The sequence below is a fragment of the Heliconius melpomene genome, chromosome 1 (assembly GCF_056956725.1).
Source record: "Heliconius melpomene rosina isolate 202511_hmr_F chromosome 1, ASM5695672v1, whole genome shotgun sequence".
NCBI classification, from domain to species: domain Eukaryota; kingdom Metazoa; phylum Arthropoda; class Insecta; order Lepidoptera; family Nymphalidae; genus Heliconius; species Heliconius melpomene.
Genome location: NC_140389.1, coordinates 13,207,179 through 13,219,734, shown reverse-complemented (window position 1 = coordinate 13,219,734; position 12,556 = coordinate 13,207,179). Strand labels below are relative to the sequence as shown.

The following is a 12,556-nucleotide window of genomic DNA, read 5'->3' as shown; positions in this document are numbered from 1 at the left end:
AAATAAAAAGAGAAGAAAAAGGAATGGTAACTTGTAATGGTAAATTTTTGTCTTTTTTTTATTTTAATATAAGTACATGGAACATGGAATATTCCCAGTTTCTCCAAGCATACTGATTTGTCTCATTATATCCAAGCTCTGTAGGAAAGTCGGATCTCGTTAAAATTCTAATTTTCCAGAATTAAGACAGTAATCACGTAATTTGGATTTCATATTAAGATCAGAATTCGTAATTTTAATAAGAGTGCTTTGAAGTAACTTCGAGTATAAGTGACTTAAGTATAGAAACCACCACCATCTAAATAAATACCTATATAAAAGTATAGGATCTCTTATAACTATACATAAGTACCTAATACATTTTATTACAATAATCAAAGAGACGTTGTAGGGTTTCGCCAAATTTAGACTTCTGTTTGTAATTGAATTATTCATTGTTTTTCAATTGCTCCCTTTCGTCTTATATCGGCTACACAATTTTCCTTGAACGAATTTCGGCCATGATGTTTTTGTTTTTCTATTTAATTTACAACTCTATTGTTAGTTAAAAGAAAGATTGAAAAATTGACATTGTTTCTAAATATATATAATTAACTAAGAGATAATAAAAACAATTCATCACGAAGATAAAAGTAATAATAGTAATACAATGGAAACATTTACAGGATATTGTGTTGATCGATTATCAAATTTGCGAAAATAACAATTTTCTTTATAATAATATTTTCTTATAGGTACTGGATCTAAATAGAAAATCTGTAAATGTTCGAATCTTTAAATATTTCCACTAACAGCTTCTCGACCACTATATTGGCACTTCAAGCTGGCTTAAAATATTATTTAGTTAAATATGTCACGTGTTTTATCAGCATATTTTAACCCAATTAAGTGTATAATAGGTATATCATTTTTTATGTATATCTTTGAAAATTACACATTTTACTCCACGCTAGGGTGTTGTTCTTATTAATGGAATAATTAAAAACTTCATCGTTCATCAATATCTATATATATAATAGGTAGGTAAGCTCGGGGGGAACTTTTTGCTATTAGGCTCTTTTGCGACGTATTATATAGATTGAAATAAACGTACTTTTTCAATTAAAGCGGGATTCATATTATTATTTTTGCAGAATTTTTTATCACTTTTTTTATAAGGAATTGTTATTATTGCCGCATTGTCTTTGTCTCTTTATCGTGTTTTTCGTTTGACAATTGTAATTTATAATGTTGAATCCTAAAGGAGCATTATCATAAACGGCTTCCTCGTGAATTCAGTATAATCTGAAGCTTTATAGTCTGTATAAATGCCGTCTGTGAAAATTATTTATGTGATTCTGGTTGTAGGCTTTGTGCCGCTTATATTATTCTAGCTGAATTATAAGTATTTATTTGTATTATACTTGTTTCTAGCAACTTTATAGAATTTGTGAAATAATTAGATTTTTATAGAGTGGTATTTGGGGGTGTTTACAACATGATACATTGGAACTTGCTTTCAGTTATTTCATAACTTAACTGTTTGTGTACTATATCTTTTATCTAAGGAATGTATATGTGGGATATGCCTATTGCAGCTATATGTATAGGCAAAGGAGACATAGTGCTAAAACACTGATCACCACGTATCGCCAAATTTAGAGACATTGCTTATTGATTGGCTCAACTCAACGCCGCAACTCAGTGAAGAAATGAAAATAATTATTTATTCTTAGAAGGAATCAAACAATGTATGTACCATTGCGGCGGTCACGACGGCCTTAAAAAAAAGTATATATACATATAAAATATTATTTAATTATCTTATATAGATTTCGTTATATCCATTAGAGTTCGATTATATCCATTTATACAAATCGGCAGATAGTGGGGAACGGAGTGTCTTAACATTAGGTTCCCTCTGCCTACCCTGCTGTGTGCGGGATACAGCGTGAAGCTGATTTATTTATAATTTTATTCAATCATAATTTAAAGCTTTACATTGAAACTTTACTGCTAGGGTGCTTGTTTTCTTACATATTTTAACTCGACCACAAAGCAGAGTCTAATGGACCGGCTCGATCGGGTTTTTCTGATTCACCGACAACATTTTTTGTTTATTTTCTCATATCAACACTTACCAGGACATATTTTGTTTCATATTGTAATTTAAAGAAATCTCTTAAATTTTAATCGATAGAAATATTTAATTGTAGATTGATGACTAAACTACAAATTAAGCAAATAATTATAGTCTACTAAAGTTATAAATGATTTTAAATAAACAAAAAGAAAATGAATATTAAATTAATATTTGCTTCCAGGGCTGAACATCGAGGCGGGGTTTATGTCGCCGATGTCCCCGCCGGAGATGAAACCGGACACAGCGATGCTGGACGGCATGCGGGACGACGCCACCTCCCCGCCGGCCATGAGGAACTTCCCCCCTAACCACCCCCTCAGTGGCTCCAAGCACCTATGTTCCATATGCGGTGACAGGGCTTCGGGAAAGCATTATGGAGTGTACAGGTGATTATCATAAGTTGTGGGAATTGTCAATTCTGCTATATAATATTATCTATTTCAATTACCATCAGAAAATAAATATTTATATAGGAGACGTATAATTTATTTGAATTAGGATTTTTTGTACGCCACATGTAAGTGATATTAAAAAGGAACTCTATAATAATAATTAATGTACAAATATCTATAGGTAGATAGATTCTAATAAATAATAAATATTAAGCTAGTTAATTACTCGCTAGTTATATTATCACATCATTCTCAACATCTTTCAAAATAAATGAATTTTATATTGTAAATTGTGGGCAACTTTATATGCAAGTATGTGTAAATCAAATCAATTATTATATTACAATATAATTTTTTCACAAAAATATAAGTAATTATAATTTTCATTTCATACCAAGAACTATGGTACTTATTTGAAATTTAATTTTGTTAATGGTCTACATGCACCACTGTAGTATACTTTTATATGTATAGTTATACCCGGCCCCGTCTAGACTTCTAGACAGCATCTATATACAAGTATCTAAATTCTCTAGAGCGTATATAGGTACCTAGCGATGTTATGTATATTGCTGTCGGTGGGTTGTTGATGAATAATTTTATCGCACAAAATTGAATAATTCTGGCATGTTACAATTCTTTAAACAGTCCGCTACAGCTGCTAGTGCGTGGGAGGCGCCTTGTGTACGTTCTACAACGTTCTCTCTACCTTCGTACGAAATGAACTTATGTATTATTGAAACAATTTACAATTCTATCGATCGCCGACCGGCCGTAGGTAATGTCATGCATCGGACATTTTATTTTCACCTTGAGAATACTTCAGCTTGGAAATCATTCAGACGGGGCAGGTAAAATGTATGGTGGGTGCCGACTGCCGACGTATGTTGATTCCGCGTATTTACATAATTTTTATTTGGTTTTCTTCTGTCGATCACGTTATTTACGTGGTAGGTATGTTTTAAACGCCTTACGTATTACTTATTATAATAAAAATTAATGAGGCCCATACACATATATATAGATTTTATAATTCAATATAATATTTTATCAATCGTTAATTATTTGTTTCTCGTTTAAAGCTCAAGACTGAAACAAAGTTAGAACCAGTCTTTTATATATTACATTTTAAGTTCTTTCCATTTCCTTAAATATCTGGATTGAAACAGGTTTGGCATTGGTTTTGTGTTTTACTTTTATTGTTGTAATAAAAAAGTTGTTACTTTTTAAATTGGGTTATTTTTCATATAATGTGTGTAGTTAATTAATTCCATTTAATTTTGTTTATTACAATAGAATAATATTAATAATAATAACATATAATTTAAAGACATAGCTATACTGGTATATAAAATCTTTCATAATGTTGCAAAGTGAAAGTGACGTTTTTCATTATAATATGTCGCCAGATTGCGACTGCAATATGTAGGTACGTGACACAAAAAATATCATTACAATATATTATCAGATTAACATGCTTATCAAAAATACTGTTGAGGATTCGTATACATTTTAGTATGAACAACCTGTTGTTTTTAAAATATATACCTGCACATATAGCCTTAAATATGTAAAGTATTACAAGAAGGCTGTACAAATAAAAAGAGGATTATGAAAAATAAATCTTTTTTGTTTAAAATTGTTTTGTTTAAATCATGATAGCCTTTGATACGTTTATCATTTTTTGATAAAAGTATTTAATTGTATTGTGACATTTGACTTTCACTTTCTCTTATGTGACTTTGGAATATAATTTTATCGCTTCATATTGGACATACATACATGCTTATCAACTATATTTATACCTACACAATTCTTACATGGCTTAAAAAACAATTTTCTGTCGAAAACGAACCGGATACAGCGCTATTGGTAGTGGACGGCGTGCCTAAGGTGATTCGTGTCATCCTCTTACGAATAATGACGTTATTAATGACTTAGCAGAGGGAATTGCTCAAGTGCGCACTTTCTTGCGAGTCTCATTCGTTCGTGATTACTCAGGATGGAGGACGATCTTGTATTGCTCAATTCTGCAATCACTGTCGTCTATATTCTATAATGTAACACAATGATGCGTAGGGTAATTTCGTGCGATATTAGCAATATATAAATTAGCCTATATATAACTGACTAAGTATAAATGGCATTTATATTCTTAAAATTGAATTGGCCAAAACGAAAGCTTTTATTATTCAGAAATAAATTTCTTTGCCAGGTAGCGAATACAAAGTTAGCCATATTTGGTACCGACAAATGTATGTTATTTTAAATTATATTCTGACTCTGGCCTTCTTTGGTGATGGCACCACGCGTGCAAGAAAAGTTTTTGAGGTTTCAGTCTTTATATATTTAATATAAATATTGAATATATAAACATTTAATATATAAAGACAAGAAAATATGTTACGTGAGAAATTCCAGTTTTTAATTACATTAAATATACAACTCACATTATTATTTATTGTATATTGTTATCATATTTTTTTTAATGTATATTGTAAAAAAATGTTTTAATTATTTATTTCTGTTTAATGTTTGACATTAAATGTCTAATATATATTTTTTTAAATAACGAATCATTTTGTCTAATAGTAAGATTCTATATTTTTGATAAATATAAAAATTAACAAAGATCCTACATGCTCTATATGTTTCAGTTGCGAAGGTTGTAAAGGATTTTTCAAACGTACCGTAAGAAAAGACTTGACGTACGCGTGCCGTGAAGAAAGGAATTGTATTATCGATAAGCGTCAAAGAAATCGTTGTCAATATTGCCGCTATCAAAAATGTCTCGCGTGCGGGATGAAACGGGAGGCGGTGCAAGAGGAGAGGCAGAGGGCCGCGAGAGGCGCGGAGGACGCACACCCGAGCAGCTCTGTACAGGTAAAACAGACTGTTTCGTTTTTTTTTAATCAAAATATGTATGTATAGCGAGGATGTTTTTTAAGCTGTCGCAGATCTGAATAGTTTGTTTTTATGTCTTAAAACACAAGCTAGGCTTATTTTTGACCGAAAAGGCTTTTTTTTTTTAAATTGTTGTAACCTTTGTAGCAAGTGTTGCATAACATTATACAAATATAAAATTTTATTAATCATTTTTATGTGCTTTAAAAATGTATAAGCTTTATGATTACAATGTCTTAATCACAATAGGGATAAATTTTGCCTGCTGATATTCGTTTCCTTATTATTTATTCAATGTTTTATTTAAAGGAAATTAATTAAAGAGAACGGCCTTCTAAATATATATATTATATATTTTCAAATTCTCAAGTTCTTTTTTTCTAGTTAAATTCTTTCTTTCATCAATATAAAAGGAAATTCTTTTGTATATTTTTTTCATTTTGTTTTCCGCGTTGAGTATTGACAATCAAATAAATATTCTAATTTATGTGATTTATATGATTTCTTATGAAATAAACTTTAGACAGCCTATTAAAGTGTCATAATCAAGTACAACGATTATATTAAAAGTAAAGTTTCTATTGACGTGTATAGATTTTCTTTTTTCTGACAGAAAAATTATTATTATTTATTATTTCTTTATCAAATTGATTTAGACTACACGAATCTTTGTTTGGTACGACAATAACCTACATTTTATTTCATGTAAGTATTATACTTAGTATATTCAACATTGTATTTATCAAATTCGCGATCTGCTCCAACGAGGTCAGTGTGATGTTATCAAGTACAACCAGTAAATATGCGAGACATGTCCAAAATACACCTTTTGTTAGACCAGCTGCCACTTCCGGGGACGTTTGTGATGGCGACGGGCTTAATCGTTTCAACGAGGATATTATTGTGCCAACTTCTAGCATTAACACACAAGGATTTTTATAAAATTAGTAGAACAAACGTCTAAGTTAAAAATATAAGTCCACTATATTTAAATTCTTGTTTTTAGTGGAATACTAGGTGTATTTATATAACGTGTTGTTTTTGCTAAAGCATTATCTAATATTGATAATTCTCTCTATATGTTAGTTTTTTTTATCTCGTCTATAATTACTAACAGAATAAAAACAAAAGCAACACCTCGAGTGCAACGCAGAAATTATAAATACAAAGACAAGTATATTCCGACATTAAGGAAATATTAATAGTTTATTGAATAAAGAGGTGGTATGGTATGGTTCTTTAAATCTGGCGTTCCGAGTTGTGAATAAAGAGAGTGAATAAAGAGTTTTAAAGTAGGTATAAATATTATAATGAAATGTCAAGTAATAATTCAAGCGTCCATACCCCAGCCGTTGGCACATGAAGGATCAATACAGACGCACAATTATAAACGTAGCTGGTATATGTTATTATGTATTATGTGTGTAGTATGCTAATATTTCTTTCTATACTAGGATTCTCGAGGCATTGCGTGTTGAGTAGCGGAACTCAATGACTTCGTCGCCTAAACAAGAGCAAAGAAATGAAAATAACAAATATTTCATTGCCTAGATTGGGAATCGAACCCGTAAAATGTCGCGTTCAGTCACTTATGCGGCGCAGGGAGGCATTGAAATATTATATCAACTGATATAATATTTCAAATTTCTTTGCAATTTTATTACTAAAACCATTATTTTATTTAACAAGAAAATATGTTTATTAAAGCGAACACGCGGCCTTATTAACTGAAATTTATCGTCTTCCCGCAGGGTGTTGATATATTGCTATGATACAATGAAGTAGTCATAATTATTATAAGTCGGATACTTTAGATAAACTTGTACTTAATAAGAATTTATTGATTCTTTAAATTTAGATAAGTTTTTAATAGATTTAGTCTAAAAATATATTTTACAGGCACAAAGTTTCCTACGCGTAATTTTTATAGATTTATGTCTTTCTTTTATAGCGTTATTACGGCTTTATGTTCTTCACTTACGGTTCCCACTTGCTTCGCTTGAATTTAAAGATGATTTTTTCTATTTTTTAAAAGTTCTAGTAAAAGTTCTAGTAGTAGTCAATACTATATGTAGGTACCTGTTTATATAATCTGTGTCAACCTTCAAATTCTATTCAGGTCATTAGCCCAGCAGGCATATTTCACAAACTGAGGAAGCTTATTTTTATAATAGTAAAGACTTCCAAAATATCATATTTTTTATTAAAGTTGGATGACAATTGCTTGTAACAACCTAATAGTGACACGGACCTAGCAGTTTCTCTGAATATTTTATGCTGTACAATTTTATCGATTCATGTCGTTATAAAGTAAAATATTTCTCGTAGGTACATTTATTTTCATGCCGTTACTTGGCACCTTTAATTTATTCCATAGCCTTGGCGCTGTGTCCTTCAAAGTATGAAGTATATATTAGTTTCCGCTAGTTAATATTTATTATGATTACTTGAGGTACTTTTAGGTTACTTAGAATTTTTATATATATATATATATATATAGTTTGTGTAATAGTTAAAATAATAATTATTAAATAAATGATAACGTTTATTTGATTAGGTCTTTGTGGCACTCACTGGCTAACATAGCAGATCTAAAGTATTAACTAACGAAACGATTGTAAATTTAAATGTCTATTAACTTTTTTTATTTAGCAAAATGACTTCCAAGTATTGGATATTGTACTATTTTATAAGTAACTAGCGGCCCGCTCGCGGTTTCACCCGCGTGAACTATGTTATTTTTATTTCTGTCTCCATGACTACGTCCTAGTGACGTCTATGCAAAACTTGAGACTCCTAGCATTTGTAGTAACGAAGTTTCATACAAACTTTCAACCCCAAAAACAACCCCTTAGAAGTCGAATATTACAAATTCCCGTCTTAGCGAGCACCTACGTCCTATAAGTAACTCCTATGCAAAATTTCAGAGTCCTAGCACATGTAGTTTCTGAGATTTCGTGATGAGTGAGTGACCTTTCGATTTTATATATATAGATAACTGAGTAAAATTTTAGCATCTGCGCTTTTCTATAATATTTTAGGAGCTGTCTATCGAACGACTTCTAGAGATGGAGTCCCTTGTTGCGGATCCCAGTGAGGAGTTCCAGTTTTTGCGTGTTGGAGCTGACACCAACGTGCCGCCGCGGTACAGGGCGCCCGTCTCAAGCCTTTGTCAGATAGGTAAAGATATAATTATTTTTTTAATTTAAATATGATTTTAGACAATTGTTTTTTCTTCCTTATCACTAGTTTAATGTGTGACATTTACATTTTTACTATTGCTAAATAACGTTAAGTGATATTGACAATGACATGGAAATAATGGTATTTTTTAAATATTTTCATTTACCTATAAAATTAAAAATACAAATCGTAAGCAGCGATCTGGCTCCTTATGATTTTAAGCTTTTAAATCCATATGGAATTTAGATATCACCCATGTTTGACTTTACGGGAAAATAAATAATTCATATTTCATTGTCTCTCCAATTCCTTAAAAAAAAATTTAGTGACTGTACACGAGAAAAATGAAAAAGTGTTTACCTTAGCTTACAACCAGCTATGTTAGTTATTGTATTGTTATTATTTGCTTTTAAGTTCTTTTTCTATACATTTTACTTTGCCTTACAAAAAAGTAACAAAAGACTAAAAACCCTTTAATGTGCGGTATAAGTAGAAGAGGCATTGTACTATATTAGAAAGAAAAACACAGTAACTAATACAATGTTGTTATTATTAAATGGAATATAATGAAGAAAAGTATAAATTATTAAAAGTAAATAAAAAAATTATATAAACTAAATTTATATTTTAATAGAAATCGACGAAACTGCAGCCATAAGTTGTTGAAGCTTTTGTAGTATTGAATTTTAATTTAATTATATTTATTTATTTTATTATTAAAAATACAAGAAAGTCTATATTAAAATGAAAAAATAAAATACTACTGTGAATCGATATTTGATAAAAATTTACATACTAAATAATATTATACATAATTACGACCGGTCTTTTCAGTTCGTTTGCAAGCGCCATACTAGTTATTATGTTTTTTTTTCCATTTTATATATATATGTATATTTTCTTAAAAATTCTTCAATATAATAATGTTATAAAAAAGAAAACAACTCTACCTATTATTTATATATTTATTATAAAATGTAATGTGAGTTGTGACCGTCTAAATACTTTATAATTGAGGTAAACCTGTATTCGTGGTAGATTGCAATCTTAGAACACTGATAACCTACGAGTACAACATAGATTAACTTAATTAATGGTTTTCTTAGAATTTACTAAGTAACATTAACATATTATTTTGTATCGTAAATTGAGAAAAGCTTCATGTGATATATAGCTTTTATTCTAATCTATTACGTTTTTAAAAATTGAATCAAATAATAAGAGATTTCCACATTAAAATTGGTTGGAGTATTATATTGATTGCTTCGAAAAATATTATGGAATTTATAACGAGATTCCAGAGTTAAAACTTGTTTTGTTTTATGAGCATCATCACTACAAAATAAATACATACCTCACGAAAACTGTTTCTTTAAAAATGAATAAAGTAGACTTTGAACACTAAAAAGATTAATAAAGTAAATACACAATTTGTTTAAAATTTCTTAAAATATATACAAGTAGCGCTTTATAGTTGCTAATTTAAATATTAATTGTGAGTTGAACAATTTGCAGTCATTACGTAGAATTTGATATAAAAAGCGGTTTTATTGCATTACATACCTTTGATTATGATTATATTTAAGTGTGATGGCTTCTCTAAGATCATGTTTATGATTAATATATTTTTATTATAAATGATACATTTCTATTAAGTGTGCATATTTTTTATAATCACGCTGTATTTTTAGCGGGATAGGCAGTCTCGACTCCGTTCCTCACTTTCCGCTGAATTTTCGAGGCATTGTATTGCATTGCATTGTGACCGAAGCTAGGAAAATATATCATCTATATTGATGTTTTAAAACTTTACAGTGCTTTAACGCGCCAATTTCAGGAATATATTTTTTGTGTCGAATAGTAGATTATTTGTCAAGGAAGCCTGCGATGTTGATACACAAGTTTTAGTTATTTCTATTAGTGTTTCGGTCTACGGCTTTAAAGCTGCAGGTAAAACGCAGTAGGTATATCAATATTAATTAATTTGTAATCATTAAAATAAATTAAAATTCTAAATAAACCACGGACTACTGCAAAGTGTTAAGAAACGTCGGGTTTAAAAACATGCACAAAACCAAATATACGCAATTAATCCGGTTAAATAGTTTTATTTAGAATGTGTAGTAATCCTGAAAACCAAAGGTCTTATTAAATTAAGATAACATACATAAATTCCAGGTAACAAGCAGATCGCCGCGCTGGTGGTTTGGGCTCGTGACATTCCGCATTTCAGTCAGCTGCTGCCGGAGGACCAAGTGCTGTTGCTGAAGGCCTCGTGGAATGAACTAATGCTGTTTGCGATCGCTTGGCGTTCGATAGAGGTAAATAATCAGCTTCACGCTTTTTCCCGCATAGCAGGGTAGGCTGGCAGCCAGAGCGGGTAAATAAAATAATTTCAATATATAAAAAATCTTATTTGGAAATCGAACTCACAACCATCGCTTTTACAGTCAGATTCGACCGTCAAAGGTTTTAGTTTAGTTCTGAATTTTATGTTTTTACTTTTCTTTATTAACTTCGATTATAACCATTTTCTGTTTTATAAAAATGCATTTTTCATAACAAAACGATTTGGCAATGTTTAGTTGAACACCTACTTGTCTGAGCAAAGTATTAGTTTTTGTGCCAAATTGTGTAATAGTATTTGTTTTACTGTAATTTTAGTTATTGTTATTTTGAAAGTGATGAATAATGTATTTGGGTAATCATTAAGTTACTATTATTGAATTTGCTGGAAAATAAATAATTCGTGCTGACACGAATATAATTTAATTGAGTTAGTATCAAATATTGATATGAACGGTATTTCTTATTTAACTTTTATAAATTTCCAGTATTTGGAGGACGAGCGAGAGAATTTGGACGGAACACGAAGCGCCGCGCCCCCGCAACTTATGTGCCTGATGCCTGGTAAAATAAAATTACTAGCCGTGGCGTATTTGAGAAATATCTGAATGACCAGGGGATAGTTGTAGTTCAGTCGAAATTAAAAAAAAAAAATATATATTTTTTGCTTTAGCAGAGTAGGCAGGCAGAGGAGACAGGAATAATGTGAAGATACTTTGTTCCATTAATTTCGAATTCGATTAATTTTCGAAACATTGCGTGTTGAGTGGAATGAAGGAGGAATTCAACAATGCGTTTTGCCGTCTGTTATCAGAGCGAGAAAATTTAAACATTTAATTCCCCAAACGAGCATCGGACTCTCATGTCACGTTAAACACCGTCTAAAAACGCTTCCTATCAAGTCCCACTACGATAAAATATTAATATGTTTTTTAAAATAACTTTCTATTCATAATGCGAAATAACACATTAATGATTTAAAAACATGTGTGACGTCACACCACAGGTATGACGCTGCACCGCAACAGCGCGCTGCAGGCGGGCGTGGGGCAGATCTTCGACCGCGTGCTGTCCGAGCTGTCGCTCAAGATGCGCGCACTGCGCATGGACCAGGCCGAGTACGTCGCCCTCAAGGCCATCGTGTTGCTCAACCCCGACGTGAGGGGCCTCAAGAATAAGCAGGATGTGGACGTGCTGAGGGAGAAGGTTAGTGCTTTTTTTATATATATTTTAATTTTATGTGAAGCAAATTTTGAACCTCTATGAAAATTGACACAGTTATAATTTATATAGAGGAGTACATAGTGCTATTTTTTTTAAATAATGCATAAAACTTTAATTAATAACATAAATATATCACACATAACCATGTTTCACAATATACCCTTTTATAAAGCGATATACATGTTGCTATAGCAACTCAAACATAATGTATGCAACAATTGCGTCTCTATTTGTTATAAATATAACAAGAGTAGACGCTTCAATTTAGTGATATTTATTTATTAATTAAAATTGCTTATTAAAACGGCATTTTATTAATTTTATAGTTTGTGTTTTTATAGTTCTTCAGCAGATGTTCTAGAGCTTTTACCTTAAATTATCAATG

The 12,556-nt window shown here is 30.7% G+C and overlaps 1 protein-coding gene across 2 annotated transcripts in view; it reads left to right on the top strand.

The window, feature by feature from the left end:
- The window catches only part of LOC146541553 (protein ultraspiracle homolog), a 29,932-nt gene that overhangs the window by 13,483 nt on the left and 3,893 nt on the right, over positions 1 to 12,556 (top strand). For both annotated transcript variants that reach the window (XM_085187895.1, XM_085187886.1), the window contains exons 2-7: positions 2,304 to 2,508; positions 5,172 to 5,397; positions 8,460 to 8,598; positions 10,780 to 10,922; positions 11,436 to 11,511; positions 11,954 to 12,153. In XM_085187895.1, the coding sequence (XP_085044021.1) occupies positions 2,304 to 2,508; positions 5,172 to 5,397; positions 8,460 to 8,598; positions 10,780 to 10,922; positions 11,436 to 11,511; positions 11,954 to 12,153 (989 nt within the window). The remainder of the gene's footprint in view (positions 1 to 2,303; positions 2,509 to 5,171; positions 5,398 to 8,459; positions 8,599 to 10,779; positions 10,923 to 11,435; positions 11,512 to 11,953; positions 12,154 to 12,556) is intronic.